This window comes from Chaetodon trifascialis, chromosome 5 (assembly GCF_039877785.1).
Source record: "Chaetodon trifascialis isolate fChaTrf1 chromosome 5, fChaTrf1.hap1, whole genome shotgun sequence".
NCBI lineage: Eukaryota > Metazoa > Chordata > Actinopteri > Chaetodontiformes > Chaetodontidae > Chaetodon > Chaetodon trifascialis.
In genome coordinates, this window is record NC_092060.1 from 29,193,155 (window position 1) to 29,215,757 (window position 22,603).

The 22,603-nt window shown below is 43.0% G+C and overlaps 1 protein-coding gene across 1 annotated transcript; it reads left to right on the forward strand.

The window, feature by feature from the left end:
• The first annotated feature begins 8,215 nt into the window (after positions 1–8,215).
• slc25a48 (solute carrier family 25 member 48) lies at positions 8,216–21,692 on the forward strand. The gene is made up of 7 exons (XM_070961933.1): positions 8,216–8,425; positions 12,019–12,062; positions 12,620–12,691; positions 13,891–14,143; positions 15,750–16,037; positions 18,317–18,450; positions 19,889–21,692. The coding sequence occupies exons 1-7, from the start codon at positions 8,371–8,373 to the stop codon at positions 19,991–19,993; spliced, it is 951 nt and encodes a 316-aa protein (XP_070818034.1). The 5' UTR covers positions 8,216–8,370; the 3' UTR covers positions 19,994–21,692.
• Positions 21,693–22,603: the final 911 nt, after the last annotated feature.

A 22,603-nucleotide genomic window follows, 5' to 3' on the forward strand; every position in this document is an offset into this window, starting at 1 on the left:
GATAGTCATAGCAGCCGTAGGTACAAATCAAAACCAGGAGATAAAAAAGGCTGAAAGGCTCTGTGGAGCTGCACAGTCGGTCAAAATTCCCGGTGGAAGACACGAGATTTATCGGTAATTTCCCGTGACGAGCTGACAGAGAAAAGGAATCAGCGCTTCTCACCGGCTCAAACTCTTAAATCTTTCCTTCCCTCGCTGTTTGACCTTTGACCTCTCCGAGAGCCTTTGGGTGACCCGGCTCAGCCCTGCAGCATTCCTCATCCTCCCCTCTGTGCAGCCCTGGTTACAGGTCACAGGGGTCGGCGCTCTCTTTATAACGGTCCATTACTTTGACTGGTCGGTTGCTTCCTTTTCAGGGTCGGTTATGCAACTGATCTGATGTTTGGTGACTCAGACAGTTCAGATACTCGAGCTGCATTCACTGACCTCCAGCGAGGAGGAAAAACTAGCAGCATTTGCTGCATTGTGGAGCTTAATTAGGCCAGTCAAAACTATCAGCTTCAATATTTTAGGACCGTTTCACCATTTTTTGACAGAAACAGGAAGCAGATTCTTTCCAGCAAGTTATGACACTTTATTGTAGACTGTAATAAATGAACAGATAAATGTTGTTCCTGCTAAAACTGAACTTTCTGGGTGGATTTCAGTGTCAGATTTCAGGTTCAGATCCTTTAGAGAGTGGAGCCAATCATGCGTTTTGAGGAATATCTTGAAATCACCTGGAAGAAATGGCAAATTATTGATTTTGCAGCAACTTAATGAACTTAATAAATGCCCTAAAACTGTCAAAATTAAATAGCTTTGATTTGGTTCTGCTGTCGTGGCGGAGGGGCTAGCTTGCCGTTTGCTTTGGATATTCATGGTCCTCAGAGGATGAATCATATTTTGGCCCTTTTCTCGGGCAACACAATGAGGCTTAACCTAAAAAAAATCCCCACACTTCGACTCTGTGTAATGAGCAGTGGCGCCTTTAGGGGGCAGCAGTAATGAGCTCTGACGGCTGATTGTTTCTGGTTTCTGATGGGACGCCGTCACAACTGCTGAAGGCTTTTTCTTCTTCTCTGCTCAATTTGCAAGTCTTTTCCACCTCCTTCTGTTCCCACTACTGTGTTTTAACATATTACCTCATTTCTATGCATTCTTAAAGTCTCGCAGCCTTGGCCTCAAATAAAAAATTTACGCTGTCGCCTCGGGAAACAGGCTCATTAAAACTTATTTCTATCCTTGTCATGTAGGGGCCTCGCAGCAATGAGCCTGCACCTCATTCTGGGTCCCGGTCTGCGGAGTCTAAGAAACTAGATGTTAATATAATTCATGAAAAGAGCCTTTTCCTGTTTTTGCTGGACGACTAGTCGGACCGGTCGGAGACGAGGTCCACATTCAGTCCTGCTGAATGTATTCAGCATCAGCGTCTGAATGAAATTGAATTCGGTTCTGGACTGTTGCCATACATTTTTTAATTTCTGTACAAAGTAAGTCTGGTATCAGTCTGCTTCACAGTCACATCATTTATTTAATAACATATGCCCCTCTCCATGAAAAAGCACTGACGTTACAATGAGCTGACATAATGCACTGAAAGGACAGAAGAAGAGAGTGAAGGACGGAGGACGAAGAAGCCTCGAGCACTGAATCCAGTTCCTGTAAGAGTCTGACTCACCGTGAGTCTGATGCTAATGTTGACAAATAACAATCAATACATGGTTGAGAAATGCTGATAATAATCAATAGACTTGGGATTTTTTTCCTTTCAAACAGGCTCTTTACTGAACAGCTGTACTATGTATTTTACACACTTTTCACACAGTTTTAGCTCATTTTTTATGTTAAACTTCTAGTAATCTTTTTATTTTGCTTTTTTTCAGCATCTCTTTGTTTAATTTTATGTGGAGGCAATTGATCGACCACAGGAACAATATATTGAGAATATATTTAAATAAGAGGAGAGTGGACACGAGGAGAAGACAACTTTATTTTTCTTGAATTCTTAAACTTCCTGTGAGATCAGGCTGAGCTGAGCCTCCACTGAGCTGCAAAGTTTTTATTCATGACTGATGATAAACTCGTTCATATCTGCTAAGAAACAGTGTGTCAACACGGCGAATCTGCATCATTTCTAATCGTTCTGAGCATTCAAGAGCACATGAAGTTGTCCATGAATATAAGCATCATCCCAGATTCGAATTTTCTTTTGATCCATTTCCCTTTACCCACAATCCCCGGTGATTTGGAGCTGTTACCTGTAGGTGGAGGCATTACGTTCTCACTCCTCATTATCCACATTACACTTTTCATGCTAATAGCTTTGCAGCACGCTTGTTGTGAACGCACCTGGAGAGTAATTTCCAATCAAACTGGAACACACGCAAAATAAACTCGACTTAAGAACAGAAATCCTGTTTGTTGTCTGAGGATAATGTACGCTGTTGTTCAGAGCGAGCGTTTGCTTCCTGTCCAGCTTCTGTTCAGTGAAACTTAAGATGAAACTGCTTTTCAACATGCAGACAAACATTTCTCTTAATTTCTTGAAAGCCTTGGCAGCTGCACTGATTTTCTTTTATTTCATCTCCAAACGCAGATGCACAAAAGCATGTTTTAAACATCAGCTGCATATTTCTGTTATATATTCTGCACAGGACCAGATTACAGGCAGCATGCGTGAAGCCACAAACACTGAGACAGCCGAGACCTTTCGAATCCATGCCGGCTTTCAGGGACTCCAGCCTCCGTGCGTCTCTTCCTTGCGTGTATCTGGACTGAGGTCAGATATATTTACTGGGCTGCTTTAGGAATTCTGTCGGAATCACATGTTCCGTGACATGAATGCTGCAACGTGAGGCGAAAAGGTCGTCCATAATTGAAAGTGTGACATTGAAAAGGCAGCACAGAGGCAGAATTAATGGTCCCGTCCTTGATATTCAAAGATGAACTTATTCTGCCCCCTAGTGGCAGCAGACCAGTTATTTTTCCTTCCCTTCACTATCATTCAGGTCCATTGGTTCCTTTATTCTTCATGCATGACAGAGGTGTTGAAATATCCTCTCTACCTTTTCTCCTCAGCTCTTAAACACTCTCCTGGAACTCCTCTACCATGCACTGGATTGACCTTTGACCCCCCCATGCTGTTATTTCTTTAGGACTTAGGAATTAAAATATGCGATTTATTGAATTTAATGTGTATTTATTAAGCTGCCCTGCTGGTGATTTAAATATTGTTATTTGAAACATGAACTGCAGATTTCAGACAGCAGTGAAAGAGAAGTGACCTCAGTAACTGGTTTTATGACCTGACGGGGTTTAGGATCAGGTCACCACCTCAGACTCTGAGCGAACCTCAGTTGCTTTCTCAGGAACCCAGTGACCCAGTGACAGACCAGTTCAGAGCTTTAAAGCTATTTTAAGCATCACAGCACAAATGTTTGTGAAATCTTCACCATGACAAAGTTTCAAAGGAGTGCGATTTGCATTTGAACTTCTTCCTTCCATCCTTTGGTCGAAGCCCACTGCCTACGTTACCCAGAGTGCAACTCGACCACAGACAGTTTGGGCTGAGGTTTGGGTGTATTATGCTGGCGGGGTTGGTGAGGTGGCCTGAAACTCCAGCCTGCAGCGGAGATGAGCAGCAGCTACAGAGCTCTGCTCAGCTCACTTCTCTCTGATTCGGCTGACTTGAGTCAGCCGACGCTGACTCAAGTGACGTCACCTGAGAACATTTATCAGACGTCGCACAGCTCGAGCTGAGACACTGAGGACTTCATGGATCACCTGTAAACAGAATTTATGTGTTCACCTTTAAGGGTTTGGTTTGTTTTCATTTCTGCAGATAGGATGTGGCAAGACGGTGTTTGTCTCCTCTCGTCCTCAGGCTGAATGACAATCCATCCGTCATTATCATCATTATTATTTTTTACATTATTTCATCTTTTGTTTCATATCTGGCCTTGAAAACTGGTGGAACAATGTCATGTCTGCACCACGAACAGTCTTTTCTTTCTGGATCGTTTCAGTCATTTAACGACAGGAAACAGCATTTTTCTTACTCTGCAGGTTTTGGGGTTTTATGTGTCTTTTCTAGAGTTTTATGTAAATTCTCACTTTAATCCCTAAAATCCCCCAACCTGCACACGCACAGGACTGTGTCACTGACTTCGCTGTAAAAATAAAGCTCCATGTTAATGATAATAACGTTATTGATTGACGTGATGTGATGACTGAAGCCCAGCTCAGCGGTCTGTGCAAACACCGACAGTCTGTGTTCCTTCACAAACAGACGTACTGACTGCAGGTCAGTGCACTTTACACAGAACATGAAAAACAGGTCGGCTGTGTTGTTGTTGTTGGTGATAATGACATCAAGTCAGAACTAAAAGACCATTTCTGAGAAATTTCTTCATCCTTGAAGTTTCAGCTCAGTTACAGACGTCAGACTCGTCTCAGTTGAAAACCGCAAATGTTAAAGGACAGTGAGAGCCTAAAGGTAAGGAAACCAGCCAGCGAGTTCAAATATCTGCAATCAATGTGCCCTTGAGCAAAGCACCAACACCCAGCTCTCCACAGACTGTCTGTACTGAGCTGCCCCTGCATCTGAATACAACAGTGTGTTTATTTGAGTCCAGCAGAGACAGAAACCACAAGAGGAAGACTTCTTTCAAAGCAGAGCGAGCAGCTTTGAGCTGAAGAAAAACACTTCCACGATTGAAGAACTAAGAAATGAGATTTTCACTGCTGACTTCTGTCATTGATACTGACGCTCAGCCTGTGTACATACAGCCCAGTGTTTGTCAGTCAGCTCCATCACTCAGAGGGTAAAGTCAGCCTCACATGCCCCATCCATGTCAACCACACCTGTCTCCGAGAACCAATCACAAGCCAGAATCAAGATACACCACAGACACATCAGACTCACACACAGAGTTCAAGGAGACACACAGAACATGTGCAGCTGTTTTGCACAGATGTCACACGTGAACCGTTAACATGAACATGCGTGTTTGTCTTAACGTTAAAATGTGGACTTTGTTCATGAAAGCAGGATTTCATATATCATGAATAAAACTTAAGAAAGGGTTTCTGTGCAACTCATCATCTCTACATCTTTCCAGTCTTAAATGCTCAGTGGATTTCTGTCTTTGAGGGACACAATTTAATAAAAAGTGAGTCTTAATGGAGAACTGACTCACATAACGAGACAGCAAAGTTAAACTTGTTTGAGATTCACTGAAAAACAGATTTAAAGCGTTTCTCACTGTTAATGGGATTCACCTGTGGTCCTCTCACTTTCACTGTCCACAGAGGTAAAGAACAGCAGGTTCACGCTCGGCTGAATCCTTCCTGTCTTAAATGAATTGGATTTTTGATTAAAACCAGTCGCTTCAGATCTGAGATCAGCAGCGTTACTCTGATAAATGATGGCGGGTTGAGCCTGATGTCAGCGGGCCTGACCTCAGTTATCAACAGTGTGAAGAGCTTCAGTCGCTGAAATGTGAAACTTCTGAGAGCAAACACGCCATCTGTCTGTCTGTCTGTGCTTTTCCTTAATAAACCTTTGAGGGATTTATCTTTCCCATCATCAGCATAAGTAACCCGTCACTGGACAAATAATCTAATGTAAAGGGACACTGGGAATCCTCTTGTTTGAGGAGACAGATAGCAGTTTTATCTGGCTGTCCTGTACAGAGGTAGGCTCAGGACATGTTTAGCCTAGCTTAGCATAAAGACTGGAAACAGAGGGGAACTGCTAGTGTGGATCCATCAAACCTGAACTCTAGTTTTTGGTTTGTTTTTTTTTAATTGGGCATGTAGAAATGGGCTGAACAGCTCCAGGACTTTTGTCTGAACACAGACAAAATGTTCCTTTAATCTGTTGTGGCAGATGCATTTCCAGTGAGTCACGACAAGCTGACGGAGAGCAGAAATGTTTCTGTCTGACAGTCAGAGCAGTTAATGACTCTTTAAAGTCGCGTGGGTTTCACAATAAAAACACTTTGTGCTCATGTGACCTTCTTTACTTGTCTGTTATCTTTTTCTCCTCCTTTATCTCTAAAGATAACGGCTTTTCTTCTGTTTTTCTCCCTGTTTTTATTACGTTCAGGAGAGGAATTATGACGGTTTGGTTGTAAATAACACAGTATCTGCTGGATCCTGGAGGCCCGGAGCATCTATGTATAGCAAAACAGACCAGCTGTGGTGTAGATTACGTCTCCGTGATAAGGAAACCCCACCGAACGTGTGGTTTTGGATTTCAGTTCGTATATTTTTATTTATACTGTGGTCACGTTACAACACTCCAACTCACCCCCAACCCCTGAATTAGCCCTTCAACGCCCGCCGACCTGCAGACATCATATGTTTCAGGTTGATCATCGTCTTCTTGAAACAAAGATGGAAGATGTGACAGTCCAGTCTGTTAACACGTATATTACATCTTCATTCAGCAGCAGTGAGTGACAGCTGTGACAGCGGGCTGTTAAAGGTTAAAGAAAATGCAAACAAGATTAAAAAAGCAATGAAATATATACTGTAATGATCCCACAGGTGCAGCTGATTGGCTGATGAGATGGAAGGAGGATTTGCACCTTGTGTGTTTTTCTTGTTGCTGCAGGTCAAACTCAGCTCACTTGTATGTTTCTGGTAATTTTCCACGAAGTGTGAATATGTGTTTGTAACCGGCGGCTTATCACAGGGTGGAGCTGGATCTCTACAGCAACTGTGAAACATTAACGACTACGATTTTATGGAGACTTTATGTGTTTGTAGACAGCTTAACCCCCAAACCTCCACTTTTCAGGCTGGAAATCGTCTTATTCAACGTTATCAGGCTGCTTTTATTCCTTATTCTGTTTAAACTGAGTGAAATATTCAAAACCAAAATTCGTCCTGATTTATTTGGGGTATCCTGAAACTTTGGGATCTCCAGTGAAACTGAAAGTGAAGCTCTGTGATTTGTGCTGCTGCAGAGGTCAGTCGATCACTTCCTGTCAACGAGGTCATTTTACATGCGATGTGACATTTAGCTGACACCCCACACTGATACTTAATGAGTCAGATGTGTGCTGGAGGATCTTTGCTTGGTGCTCGTTGTTCCTGGACTTCCTCCAGCAGCTCTCACCAGCATCTGAATCCCATCACGGCTCTCTGGGCTCTTTCTGTTTGTTTGCTCTGGTGTTTTTCTCGTGTCTTTCCTGCAGGGACGCTGGTTTAGGTATTACATGTTAAATATTACGCGAGCTATCAGGAATCGTCCCGTCGATGCCCTTGACCAAAGCGCTGACCTCAGAGCTGCTTCGAGCAGACACAGCGAGCGGCTCCACTTCTGTGGTTAGTTTGTGAAACTCAGAGGACAAAACGTCGACACAGAGATAAGAAATAAAGCTCTGGCTCATTTCAAACGACACTGTGTCATGTTTTGTTCCTCTTGTTGCTGTTTTAATAAAGTAGCTTTCATGTGTAACAACTGTTGTGACGTCTCAAGGCCGGAACAATGGTTCCCAGAGGAAGAAATGATGAAGAGCATGTGTTATGACTGAAAGCTGCTGAACTAGTCACTAAATGGACCAGACTGTTTGGTTTAAGGTGGAAAATGTCACATTTCTGCGTTAAAATGTCTAAAAACGACAGACGGCCACAGGAAACTCTTTGTACTGCAACAGCTGTGCTTTTGGACGAAAACAGTTCTATCTTATCTTATCTTATCTTATCTTATCTTATCTTATCTTATCTTATCTTATCTTATCAAAAAGCTTTCTCCCAATTTCACATTTTATGTTTATGACACTTTTTGTATCTTGCTTTCATAAATTAATAGAAATCAATAAATGGTTTTGTTCATGAAGGAAATGTTAGAATTATTAAATTATATTCGAATGTTTTTTATTATAAAACTGAAATTACACAGATCATCATGATGTAAAATTAAATTAGAAATATGATCAGCTTCATGCAGCTGCAGCATGCATGCTGTAGGATTAATAAACTGACCTGTGATCAACTCTCTGACATGACACTGAAGGCTCTCTGTGAGTTTACAGCTCAGTCTGCATTTTCCTCCTCATGGCTCATTTCCATGACGGCGTCTCTATTGGCTGAGTGCCTTTGGAGAGCTCACAGCTGATTGGCCAAGAGAGCTGTCCCGCAGATTCAAACTTTGCTCCGATTGGTTTGTTGAGCCAACCTGCTGTGTGTCTGTCTTATCAAAGCAGGCACTCTTTAAGATCAGTTTTTGTGTCCACAGGAGGAGATCTGACCGCTGCAGAGCCACAACACGCCGCAGATCAGCTGTTTTCTTCTTCGCTGCACGTGAAGATCTTCGCGGGGTTTTTATTGGCTGACTGATGAGAGGCAGTGAACTGAAGTTTGGGCTCTGAAGTGAAGATGCAGAAGTCAAAGAGCTTTCAGGTGGATGATTTCCTCGCAGGATGGATTGGCGGTGAGTGACACTCTGTGGCCCAGTGTCCACTGGGTCAGGGTGGGCTTTGGGTGGGGGGTTGTGGGCTCATGCACTCAGTGGCTTCTCAGAGCTGCATCTTTGTTTGGGTTAAATCAGCTTTGCATGGAGGAATACACACATTCAGAAACGCGCACAAGCTGCTATTTTCACACAGTTGGAAACCGTTTTGCTGCTGCAGCCCCCTCATGCATGAGGGTCTGCAGACAAGCCCCCCTTCTTTTCCCACCCTGATAAACAAACACTCTCCTCTCAGTGTTTTACCTCTGAAGTGAGACTCAGCTGGTGTTAGATGTGTTTCCCCTGCAGACACTCTGTCTCAGACTGACGCTGCAGGACTTTGATTCTGACAAAGTTTCAATTCTGCCGAGAGACAATGTTTTGGAGTGCTGCGCGTGGCCGCTAGGGGCGCTGCTGCTGCATCATTTAAAGTTGCATAAACAGGAAAGTAGGCCTCTGATTCCCTGCTTCTGAAAACATGCTGTTGTTCTGTTTATTCCTACAAGGTGGTCCGAAGACAGCTGCAGCTCTTTGAACTTTAATTTCTTCAGTTAAAACTTTCAGGCACCAGAAATGAATGAAACATGCGCAGAAAGAAGCGGAGACTCTAAAAGCAGCTTTCAAGTGTTGCATGTGCAGACGAAAATGAATGAAAGAAAGGGTCAGATTGGAGTTCAGACTGTGAATACAACAAAAAGTCGACCAGAGTTTGAAAGAATCCTCAAACTGCTGCTGCTGATCAGTGAAAACTTTCTGTTATCAGTCGAGTGATAAATGATGCTCTGCACTTCAAAGACATGCAAAGAAAACCAAACACAGAAAATCCACAAAGCTAAACTGTCAGAAAAGCTCAAATCTGGTCCAAAATAAACACAAATGCAAAATTCAACTCAGTTTTCAGTCTGCTGCCTCAACGTCTGACTGTGAACTGACACGTTTTGGCTTTTTTGATGCGTCTGCAGAGAAAAACTGAGCCGCTCGCTCGGCAGCAGAAGGTGAAGCAAACAGGCCGTTTAAATGCATTCTTTTGTTGTCTTCGAGTGAATAAAATCACAGTCAAGGCTGAGTGAAAGCATCCTTTATTCTGCTGTTGACCCCCAAGGACCCCATGAAGGACCCTGCAGTACCGCCTGGACCCCAGTTTGACTGTAATTTACAGAAACAGCTTGAAATGACTGAGTAAATGTATGTTGCCTTGTCTTGTTTTACTGCTGAATTTGCCTCAAACAAAGCAAAATAAATGCTTTTCTTAATGTGGGCGGGTGAACTGCAGTCGCATGCTCTGCAGGGAGGAGCGCGACAGCAGCAGTTACAAGGTGAAGCTCTTCTTCTTCTTCAGTTTGTGCTTCAGTTCCATCTTCCATAGGTTTCTGACCAGGAACAGCAGGTTTCTGTTTTTATGTTCATTTTATGTCTTATAGATGTGAAGCACTCACATGTGATGTCTCTGTTGTAAAGCACTTTGAGCTGCATGAAAGGTGATATACAAAAAAAGTTTATTATTATTATTATTATTATTATTATTATTATTATTATTATTATTACTGCCCCAGCAGCCGGGGTCATGTCTGTCAGGAGGTTTTGACATGTACACAGATTATGAACAGAAAGTAATTGTGTGTCATCATCACCAAACTCAAACTTATGATTCCTCAAGTTCCCATAAAGTTAACCTGAAACTTTCCAAAGTACACACAAAGTACGCTGAAAGCTGTTCTTGAATCAGTTGGAGTAGATGGTTTTGGTCCCTTTTGAGATGTAAAACTCTGAACTTTTCTCTCCAGCAGTCAGAATCACTTTAAGTGCTGCTGACATTGAGTAATAGAAGTTTCAACGTACTGAAGTAGAAGGTTTTTATATTTTTTTGCAGATACATGTCTGCAGATAACTCTATCTGAGCCTTAGTAGCTGAAAAAACAATGGGACAACAGCATGAGGCCTTAACAATACCACAGAAAATTCATACTTTACATTTGTTTTCCTAGTTGTCATTCTCTGCATTTTTTTTTAAATAAAAATCTGTGTTTATATTCAGGCCATCTGTATTTGGGGTATCTATTAGTATATTTAGGCTTTTTATCTTTATACTGAGGTCATTTACTATATTTATCATTTCAAACCCTGTGTAACGTCTCTATTTTTGCACTGAATTCTGTGTTTTGGCTGTGAATTACCCACTGAAGCAGCACATCCTTGTTTTCTCAGAATTTCATTGGCCGTTCAAAGTGCCAGTCATCTGCACAACCAATTGCAATTGGTGAATTTTTTATTTAAAAGAAGATAAATAGGCACTTCCTTTCTGCGTGAACTCTCATTGGCTATTGTCAGCTCTGGAGAGCACATGGAAGATCCTAATTGGTCCAGTGAGGTGTCAATCATAAAGTTAGTGTGCAGCGGCCATTTTGAAACCCACATTTTGTCTACGCCTACTAGTTTACAAGAGCTACAATGGAGAAAACATGGCGCGTCTGCAGGCAGTTTGAAACGTTGAAACGGCTTTCTGTGGATTATTAAAGTGTTTTGGACTAAATATTATGCTGGATTGGATCATTTGGACCTTTGTGAATGTAAAAAGATGTTTTTGTTGGAGTGTTTCGATCAGTGGATCACTACGAGACTTCATGTGAGTTCCCTCCATTTTTTTGAATCGTTCGTTTGTTTGTTGCTGGCATTGACTGAACCTGCTGTTGTGATTGTATCTTGAAATGATTTGCATCAATGGAATCAGAGGAACCTTAGCTTTCCAATGATGTGTCTCATGAGCACAAACTGAAACATGGAGGCCTGAGGATCAGCTGAGGGACTGAAGTCTTTTGATCCTGTTGTTAAAATACATTGATGGTCTATCAAATGAAGCTCAGTCGACACTGTGTGGACCCCAGGAAGGCCAGCAACCATCTTGAAGAAGCTAATGGGGAACCAAATGTAGACTAAAGAGCACAGTAAACCCATTTCCAGGTCGTACTGGTTTGAACTGGGTTCCTGTGGGCCATGCGTTGCCATGTGTAGGCTGCTCTGTGTGCTTGATGGGTGTTTGGAGGGAGGCGGACACAATGCACAGACTGCAGAGGGAACAGGGGGTTAATGAGGGCACAGTGGCTTATTTTTGCCCCTGGGCCCCATGATGGAAGCCCAGTTTGACCAGTCTCTGGCTGCGTCGCCCCTAAAGGACGTAAAGCTTTGTCTCAGCAGGGACGTAAGAAGTAATGGAGTGTTTTTCTGTTTGCAGCTCCTAGACCTTTACATGTACTGAGTTTCCCTCTGTGAGGATCATCTTATATCTCTTTACCTTCTTATTTAATAGAAGTTAATGGCAGGAAGGGCAACACAAACCAAAAGCTCCCATTAAGTAAAGCCAGTATGTTACAGTCTGAACTGGTTTCAGCTTGTTTGTCTATAAAAGAAATAAAAAGTGTCAGAACGCCACATTTGAGATTCATTTTCCAGGAAAAACAGTGTTTTCTTCTTCGCCCACAGTTTCACGGTAACATTTATCTTTGTTTTTCTTCTTCTTCTGTTTTTTTATGCATTCATGTTTTCTGTTGTGTCTGTTTTTCTTTCTCTTTTGGCTGCAGGAGCTTCCAGTGTGGTCGTGGGCCACCCGCTGGACACAGTGAAGGTATTTCAGACCGATGGCGTGATTTCGCCACACTATCCCCAGACTTTACTGTCTTGTCCTGATTACTCGTTATATAAAAGAACAATAAACAGCAGCTGATCTAGTCCTGATGTTTATTGTGGTTTATTTGTTGTTATGCAAGAACAATTACGCCTAAATTAGCCCTGTTGAACTCATTTTCTTACCAAGCTGTTCAGGCTGTCTGCAACTGTTTGCTCAGACTAAGTGGCACCACGTTGGGATGCAGCTACAACGCTCTGCATGAGAAACTCTATTTCTTTGACACAGATAACACACACAGATACGTATGCTAGCGTTCAGACCTCCATATATTTACATGCATTCTTAGCAGAATGCTAACAGAATAATGAAAGTGATCAATGCTAAATTTGGACAGAAAAACACCAGAAATGTTTGTCTTTTGTTCTTGAAAGTCTCGAATCTGTAAGAAAAGACGACATGCAGATACGACACAGGACAAAAACAGGAGTGACACATTGACTTTTCAGTCTGTTGTTTTATTGTATTTTGTCTTGAAACGGTTTTCTGTCGTCCAGACGCGGCTGCAGGCGGGCAAAGGCTACAAGAACACTCTTCACTGCGTGCTCAGCATCTACAGGAAGGAAACGGTAAACGTCCAGCCGCTGTGCTGATCTGAGTACAGTGAGAAGACAAAAAGATGATAATGAGAGATTCAAATTAACAAATGACAAATCTTACTACTTTATTTTATTCACATTTTATTTTTAAGAGCAGACAGGAAACAGCATGCAGAGACAGGAAGGGATTGATTTATACCCAAAACTGAACCTGAGATGCAAAAATTCAACATGCATCTTTTCTTTCATGCAGATTTCTCATGAATAGTGTTCTTTGCTTTACTCAGATCAGCATTTCACTTTTATTCTTTTTGACTTTGAGCGCAGTTTGAAGATTCGTACCTGTACTGAAAACCTTTAACTTCCATTAATGCCAGTGACAGATGTGAGTGTCAGTCAGAGGAAACAACCAGTGGACAGACCGCAGTGAAAAGTCCCTCCATGACTCCACATTTACATTAAGCTGTTATCAGTGACACATTCTGGGAGTGAAGCAAACTTATAAACCTTTGACTTTTCTCTCCGTTTGCACAATAATTCTGTGTTTTTCCACTGTTTTGTTTTCACCCAGTCTAACCTTGTAATTGTTGGTTGCTTATGTTTCCACAACCCCGTTTTGATTCATCTTGAAACTATTCTGGTTTCGCTTCGGTGACCCAATTTCTCAGCAGGATTTCTTACAGCTTCATTTTAATCATAAAGTGAGCTGAGGTCATTTCTTGAAGCTTAAAATGAAGATCTGCTGCTAATAGATCACCAAAGCCTGATCGTTTGTGCACTGTGAAGTAGTGCAGCTTCATATTTCCACAGAAGAGCAACAAACACGAGTCGGTGGAGCTGAGTGTGCATTTCAACCTGCAGTTTGTCGGTAATGGCTGATTGAAAGCTTGACTGTTTTCCACAGAACGCGCTGTAGATCTCGCTCTTCCCACTGGTCAGATGATTTGTTCATGGAGTGAACAGCTGTGTTCAACTTTCGACATGTGTCTCCCAAACTCCAGCCTCCCCCCTGCTAAGAAGGAATACTTTCCACAGAAAAAAACACTCCAAATATTTGGCAGTGACTTCGCCCCATTTTTCATTCCCTGCTTTGTTAGCGATGGCCAATGTAATCAGAGCTCAGAGTTTAAAATCCCTTCTGTGGGGTTTTCTCGCTTTTCCCACTAAGAAACATCTTCTGTCTTTGTTTTGGCTCGTTCATCTGACAGTCGCTTTCTGTCTGTTCTCAGGTCACGGGCTTCTTTAAGGGCATGTCTTTCCCGCTGGCCACCATCACCGTTTACAACTCGGTGGTTTTTGGCTTCTTCAGTAACGCACAGAGACTTATAAGCAAGTATCGCTATGGCGATGGGCGCCAACCCTGCGGCATGCTGGACCTGACCGTGGCCAGCATGCTGACTGGACTGGTGTCGGTGGGCCTGGGGGCCCCGGTGGATCTGGTCAAGATCAGACTGCAAATGCAGACGCAGACGGTTCTAGCAGGTAAATCTGGGTCAGCTGGGATTTATGAGCACTGTTCAAAAAGAAACTGTCAAACCATCCACAGAACTTACCAAACCATGGTCCAAACATGCTGCAGCTTTCAGAATCCATAATACTTTGCCTTAAAATGACTCTTTGTATGAGCTGTGGCGATTTGTAGGCCGCTCTGGCAATGAAACAGTACGTATGAGATGACACGACACTGCTAGAAGCTGACGAGGCCGTTGAAAGTGAAGCTCTGAATGCAGTTGAAGTGGTGGTTAAAGTGGACGCGTTGAATTAGCAGCTGAAACTGAAGCCAGATGTTGAAGTGGCAGTGGACGCGGGAACGGTCAGGGCTGTTGAAGTGGTTGTTGAGCCTGAAGTTACAGCTGAAGTGTAAATGCTGAGTGGAGATCAGATGAAAAGCAGTTGAAGTGGAACCTCTGAAAGGAGTTGAAATGTCTGTAGAAGAAGCTTTCTCACTTCGAACTGGCGCCGTCCACACCGGTGATTCATATCTGTACATTCATCTTCTGTATATAAGTTTCATGGATGATATAAATGTGTTAGGACGGGGCAGTGTGTGAAATATTCCACCGTCAGTCCAACTGACAGTCGTTGATATTCGTTGTTAACGCAAAATGAAACTCTTCACTCAGACTCAACAGACACAAATTTAAACTCTTGGTTTGTCTTTCCTCTCCACTAACACCAACTCTGCTTTGGTCGACATAAACCCTTAATTCACCGACAGGTGAATTTAAATCAAGAGGGTTTTGATCAAAGTTGCGTCGTCTGAGCTGAACTTTTCCCTTCAAGCTTCAACAGTAAACGAATAAATCTGAGGTCAGAGCAGCTCAATGATGGGATGTCATGTGGAACAGTTATAGGCTTGTGTTTATAGTATCTGTGGCGTTCACACCTTTCACACCTGTCGCCATCTGATAATTCACTCTGGTTGTATAATACATCCGGACTCTTTTATGATGGTGCAAAGTGCCAGAAAGCTTCAGCCGTTTGAACGTCTCTGTATGATTCATGCATCTGAATCTGTGCGGCGCGATAAACCTGATTCTCGGTGCATGACTGTACAATAAAAACTGTAACTGCAAACCGTTAATATCAAAGCTGCTCCGTCTTTGTTAATCAGTAAAGCTTTGCATGAACGCTCGTTGGTGGCTGCACTCCCAACGTACAATAGGTCAAAGAGTTCAGAAAGGTTTTAGTGCTTGCTCATGGGGGAATTGTTGGTTCTCTGTAGATAAAAGAGCTTGGTCTGTACCAGCTCTATATGGAAAGTGTCCTGAAACAACTTCTGTTGTGATTTGGCGCTATACAAATAAAATTGAATTGAATTGGTTTTGTAATATTTAAGGGTCTAAATCAACACAGACACTGTAAGAGCTGTGCAAAATGGTCTTTTATGCACGAGGCTGATGACAGAAAAGGTTTCAGCAATTAAATCATCAGCAAAAATTAGTCTGTAATCATCAAAACAAAGCAGGTGTTTCAAGAGTTTCCACTGATTTTCCACAATCAGCAGGAATTAATCAAAGTAAAGGAAAGAGAGCGGTTTGTAAAGTCAAACGCTGACCTGCCAGTCACACTTCGTTCTCTCCTTCAGAGAACCTGCACCTTGCCGGTAACGCGTCGAACGGCATCAACATCCCTCTGCGATCCATCGGCATCCCCAACCAGAGACTGTACAGAGGCCCCATCCACTGCATCAGCAGCATCCTGCAGACTGAGGGCCTGCAGGGCCTGTACAGGGGGGCCGGGGCCATGATCCTGAGGGACGTTCCTGGATACGTGCTCTACTTCATCCCTTACACCATCTTCTGCGACCTGCTGAAGCCAGACGCCAAGTCAAGCCCTCATCTGTGTTCCATCTGGCTGGCCGGAGGACTAGCAGGTAAACGTCTCAAACGACACCACAGCGATGGACATTCAGGTATTTCCTGTGGAAGGTCCAGCTGCCTGATGTCGTCCAGTGACTGATGGTGGTCAGATGTTTGATTTAGGCTAATAGCCAGAAACAGGCTGAGGAAAAGACGAGCGAAGCCAAACGGTCAGGACAGTTGTGGAAGTTCAGCGGTTGTTAGTTACGGAAGCGTTGGTCTCATTGTGTTGACTGTTGTCGTGGGGACAGGAAGCTGTCCATATGAAGACAAAGACAGTGGACAGAAAGCTGCACACAGTCCACACTGGTCAATATGAAGCTTAAATGTGCTGCTGCTCTCTTTGAGTTGGAGCTGAAGCTACTGGTGACTGTTAGCTTCAGTGTGTCCAGATCAATGTTGTCTCAACGGGTTTGGCTTTGACAGCACCTGGAACCCCCCCCCCCCCCCCCCCCCCCCCCCCCCCCCCAAGCCTGTCCTGTGTGTGAGACTCAGCGCTGATTCACTTTCTAATGTGTTGGTGGAGTTTCTGTGTTTCTGATTCAGGCTTTAATTCACAGCAGATCACTCATCCAAAAGCCAGTTTGGCGTAAACAGAGTTGGTTTGGAGCTAATTCAGTCCTAGAATATCTGTTTGGAGCGAGCATCAGTCCGTTTCCTGGTTGTTTTATTGTATGCAGATGGAAAACCCATCAGGTTCAAATGTCTGTGAAAGTTTGCTTCTTCACATGTGATGAGCGTTTAAAGGACAGTGTCTGTACTGGGAGCTCACAGACAGGATACCTCTACAACTACAACATGTATGTCACCAGTGAACGGAGCACAGCTGCAGATTCCACCCGATCACTGAGCAGCTGAAGCCAGCGGCGCAGCTTCATCGACTCTGGCTTCAGTTCAAACTGCTTTTGAATGAACAGCGAAGTCCTCTATTGGCCGTCTCTGTCAGGCTGCAGCTCAAGTATTTTCATTATCAGTTCAACTCATGACTCTTCTGTTGGTCCATCATGAAGCTTTTAGTCTATAAAATGTAAGAAAATATGGAAAAAACAAGAGTTTCTAATAAACGGGACATCTTCAGTTGCTTGTTTTGACCTACAGTCCAAAACCCAAAAAGCTTCGGATTCATTTTCTGTCTGTTTAAAAAAAAAAAAAACGGATTAGCAGCTGATCGATTAATCACTGCAGCTCTGTGGTTTGCTTGGATTGGCCTCGATCTGCTCAGTCAGGATGATTGTTGGATGTTTTATTGAGGGCAGATTTACTGCATGAAGCTCATCTGTTGCTTCCTCACTGACGTGTGAAACACTGCCGCAGAATCCATAACGTTCATCATAAATAGAGGTGACCTAATTTCACCTTCGTTCGTGTTGTGACCTCATTTCAGGCAGGAAACACCAAAACATCACCGCTCCTCCTAACATCACCTCGTCTTCGCTGCGCTGATCTGTGTGTAAACTTAGATCCCACCACACGTGAATGTGAGCTGTGTGTGCGCGGCGGATCAGCAGTGAGCGGCCTGTGGACTTTGGGATCTGCTGGTCTCAGAGGGTCGAGCAGACCTGCTTCCAGACGCAGGCCGACCACCTATGAACACGTGACAGTGAAAACACGGCGGAGAGCTGAAATCAGCCGCGAGCCATAAATCAGTGAAGTCTGAGTGTTCAGGCAGCCGGCCTGAATGTGGAAACTCAGATAACATCCACCAAGAAAAACAGCTCTACAGTGAAACTGAAGCGTGTAAACTGAGCTCTGTCACAGTAATGCAGTTATTGAATACTTCGTTCTAATTCTTTCTACCACAGTACGAATCAGCTGAGGAGCATCAGTGATTCTGCTGGTGTGGCGTTCACTGACTTCCTCTTTAGCGCTGCTGCTTTTCCACTTGGTTACCTGTCTGAATGAATGAATACGTGCCTTAACAGGCTCTCTGAGAAGCACTTGAATGCATCATTAGTTTCGGTCTGTCACTCAGTCTCTGTGAGGTGAGACCAGCTGATCCAGATCCTGAAGTCTGATCGTGTTTCATTCAAACACAATTTCAGTTAGTAAAAACACACAAAGTAAGATAAAGGCAGCCTCTCCAAACAAACCTTTACATCTACCGTGTTATCGTACACAGTAATATGTTTTAACAGCTTATATTTGTTTGTTGAATAACGTCTGTGGCGTTCCTCATTCGACGCCGTATTAATCAGACTTTCTGAGTGACCTGGAATGCAGCATCACCTGCTGCTGCCATTCCTTCTGTCACGTGTTGCCAGCAGGAAGTAAAGTTTGTTTTCCTGCCCTCCAGGGTCCATTTCCTGGGTCACGGCGACGCCAGCTGATGTGGTGAAGAGTCGAATGCAGGCCGACGCTCAGCTGCAGAGGAAGTACAGAGGAATCTTACACTGCATCATCCACAGCTACAAGACCGAGGGAGTGCAGGTGAGCGGCGGCTTCAGCGCAGTGAGAGCTTTGGTTTACAGCAGGAACGCAGCGCGAGCTGAACGTGTTCATGACAAACACTGTCAGGCTTTCAGAGTCTCATTTCCCTCCACGTTTGACAGCTGGGGCTGCTGCTTTAAGTGCAGTACAGAACATTTCCATCCATCCTCGCTCGTGAACGACTGAGCCTTTCACAATCCTCTCACCTGTTACCAGTGAGCCTGTTTACCTGTGGAACGATCCAAACAGGTGATTTTGGAGCGTTCCATGTCTTTCCCAGTCTGTGAAACGTGTTGCTGCATCAGATATTTACAGAAATCAATGAAGCAGATGAGGAAAAACATTAAATATATTGACTTTGAGCTGTTTTCAGGTCAGTTTATGTCAGAGAGGATCAGCAGGTGATCACACTTTATATTTACACAGCGCCTCTGAACATTTTTTGGACTCGTGGTTGTATAAAGTCTTAAAATCAGCCGATAACATTGATCCCCAGCATGCTCCCTGCACCGGCTGCTGTCGATGAAACACATGGTTTCATCGCTCAGAGGTGAAACTCTAGATAACGGCGTAACCCAGATGACGGTCCAGCCGCGTTCTCAGAAACCGAATCCTCTGAAGTGTGCTGACGGCGTGAGTCCGTCAGAACGAAAGCTCAGCTTCCAGACGGACGGTCGTGTTACAGGATGAGCAGTCAGGGCGTCTCGCCTGCACGTGGAGTGAAAACAAGAAACTAATGACGGCCGCTGATCAGAGAGGAAGTGAGAATCAGACTGATTTCATTTGGATGGTTTCATCCACAAAAATACACGTTAGAATCAAATACAGACAGAACTGAAATAATGATAACTGCGTTTGCTGCAGATGTCCTCGTGTCCCTGAGGTCAAAGGTTACAAAATGTACACAAACTTTCAACATGCAAAAGCTTCAGTGACTCTTTTTTTCTGACTCAGTCATATGATCAATGCCAGAAGGTCGTTGGTTTCGTAAGAGCGTGGACTGACGGATCATGTGATCATCACCGATCAATGAGTCGGGTTATTACAGGACAGGGTTCCCTTCAAACCTCCTCACGTTAAGCTCCGAGACCGTTAATGCTGTTTGTTCAGCGTGAATACGAAGGTGAAATTCAAGTAAATCCAAAAGGCAAACAAAGCGATCAAGATACAAACAAGTAAACAACAGAGCAGAAACAAGCAAACATGCACAACACGACTAAACTGATTTACAGGCGACTGAAGTTCAGCAGTGCTGATAATCGATTGATCCGTTTGATTCTAGCCTCTTGAATGTCCTCTGTGGCAGTAAACTGAATATCTGACCGAACAAGACGCCATCTTGGCCTTTGGGAAACTGGTCAACAATGAAAACAATCATTAGTATCAGTTTTGTTTACTTATTTTGAAAAACCGAAGCTAAACATGTTCTTGTTCGCAGGTTTTCTTCCGTGGAGCGTCCGTCAACGCCATCCGCGGCTTCCCGATGAGCGCCACCATGTTCCTGACCTACGAGCTCTCCCTGCAGTTCTTCAGGAGTCTCTAGGACAACACAGACGTCTTAAAAGGAATCACACTCAATTTTTTGGCAAATGAGCCGACGGGCGTCTTTGAGACAGCCGCTTTTCAGCTGAAACTTTGCTGTGACGTACTTTAGCCCCGAGACGTCGTCTTCAGCGACCTTCAAGCCTCACAAAGACTGATAAAATGTTTTAAACTGGCTCTCGTTGGAAGGTTGTCCTGGGCAGAGCCTTGTAAATTTCAGAAGTTTGTGTCGGGTTTTCACTGTTAGATAATCCTGGCGGCTGATTGGCCTCCTTAAAATGAACCAACTTAAATACTGCAGTCAGTTAACGTCTGTTTTATCCCTGAAAAAAAGATGTTTTTACCTGCATTTAGCTCATTTTCGCACATTTTTACCCATAACTCGACTCTTTTGCGGGTACCTGGCAGGTACAGGCTTTTTAATTCTCCTTTAGGAGTCTGTTCAGACTAATTTAAGCCAATAGAAATACCGTTAATCTTGCGAAAGAGTGGAAAATTATAAGCAGTGATCAGCTAAATAAACAAACCTTTTTCCAGCCAGCAGTGTCAGCCTACAAACATTGTGGCCCTTGAACCGTTGCAGCTGATGACCCCTGTGTCAGTCCATAACTTTTGTTTCCTCTGTCTTTAAAAGCGATAAGCGCCGTCTGCGGAGACAAATCCTCCTCCTGTGCTTCCTGTGGACATGGAGGCTTTATTCCTGTTTGACTTTGGCTCTTAAAAAGTGGATTATTTATCTGGAAGGTTGAGGTGATTGTTGGCTTATTTCTGACACAGTAAATGCTAAGATATTAGCATAACAAAGCTAACAGGAGACATGGATGGTTTCTGGTGTCTGCATTCTCGTTATTTAACAGATCCGTTGATTATTTTTAAGGCTAATTTACCAAAGAACTCTGTGTGTTCCTCTTAAGGCAGTTTGGGGTCAGTCTGTCTTTGAGTCTCTTCGTCTGCGTACTTTGATCTGATGGATGTGATGTTTTCAACGCAACTGCAAAGTCGAAATTTTATGTTTTAACTCTTTTTCTGCAGATCAGTCCAACCTTTCAGTGTTGGTTTGTTATTTTTAGCTTTTAGTTGCTTTCAGATGTAGTTTTTATGTTTTCACATGACCAATAATAAGAGTTTCACATGTCCAAGTCTAAACTAGGTGAGACTGCAGTGAACGTGCTGAAAATGTCACATTCATCCATTCACAACGTGAACTGTGGCCTTCCGATGCACACGGACTGTCTGTGCATCCCATGTTACGTCCACCTGTACATATGATATTTGTGTGTTTCTTATATTAAGAAAAGTTTTTCAGTTACACTGTCGCCTTAAACATAACGTTTCCAGAGTCACTAACATCAGCAGTTACTGCTTTTACAGTTAAAGATGCACAAAAGATGTTTCATTCTGAAATGAGATCTCCATTTAAGAAGCATTTTCTGAAGAAATCATTACTTTCATGGATTAGAAACACATTTTGTGTTTAAATGAGGAGTCAGAGTCAGAAATCAATCACGTAAATTAACATTCTTCTCACAAAAAAATGGATGTTTCTCATTTTGGAGTGAATGTCTTCAAAAGAAACATCTCTGCCCGTCTGATAGTTGTATTTTAAATAGCTTTCTTCTCATGTATATACTTGTAAATATGTTTACTACCATTCCAGGTGGTGGAGCCAGAAGTGTCTTATAAGAAAAAATAAAGCTTTTAAACACATCAGCGGTCCTGCTGTTTCTCTGAATTGTGTCACGTGTCAGTCGCTGCATAAACACTTGTTTTCATGGCGGGTTCACCGAGGCCAGACGTTGGACCTCTGCCTGCAGACTGCTGATAACTGGCTGCCGTCTTCGCTTCAGTTTCAGCTCTGTTCTTTGTGCACTTACGCGTGAACTTACCTGTGATACTACACAACGTCCACTAGATGGCAGCGCTGCACAACAAACCCAAAGAACCGGTCCTCACCTGCTTACTGTTTACACTGTTTCTTTAAGGATCCCAATTTGGGAATTTATTTTGTTGCAGAAGCAATTAAACATACAAACAAACACAGAATGTTTACAACAATTGTTTAAAAAAGTAACAAAAAACAGCCAACCCTGAAAATGAGACCCAGTCAGCCTTTAGTCAAGTGTCACCTTCACAATTTAAGCTTTCTTCATTAAGGCAGGATGAGTCGATTCATCAATCAGAAAAAAAATTATCATCTATATTGTTTATTTATCGAGTAAAATCCCAAACTGTTGGTGGTTTTAAGACATCAGCATGAAAAAAACTGGCCATTTTAAAACTAAATAATTATAATATTTAAATTATGGAAATAATAAAGATTTATTTCAACAATAAGAGGAAGAAAAACAACAACAACGTCCTGTAGATGTTCTGCTGATACACACACAAACTAAAAACTAAAACACGCTCTGCTATCAATCCCACAATGCAATGCAGTTTATAGCATTTACACAGAAAATGACTGTATCTCCACAGGTTAGCATTGATGCTAAGTTCTGCTCGTATAAGTGTGTCTATATACTGTATGTGTATATAAGAGTGAACCTGAAACTGAGCCCAGGTCAGCTGATAGACGCAGATAAACTTCTACAGATTGACGCTTGCCTTCAGT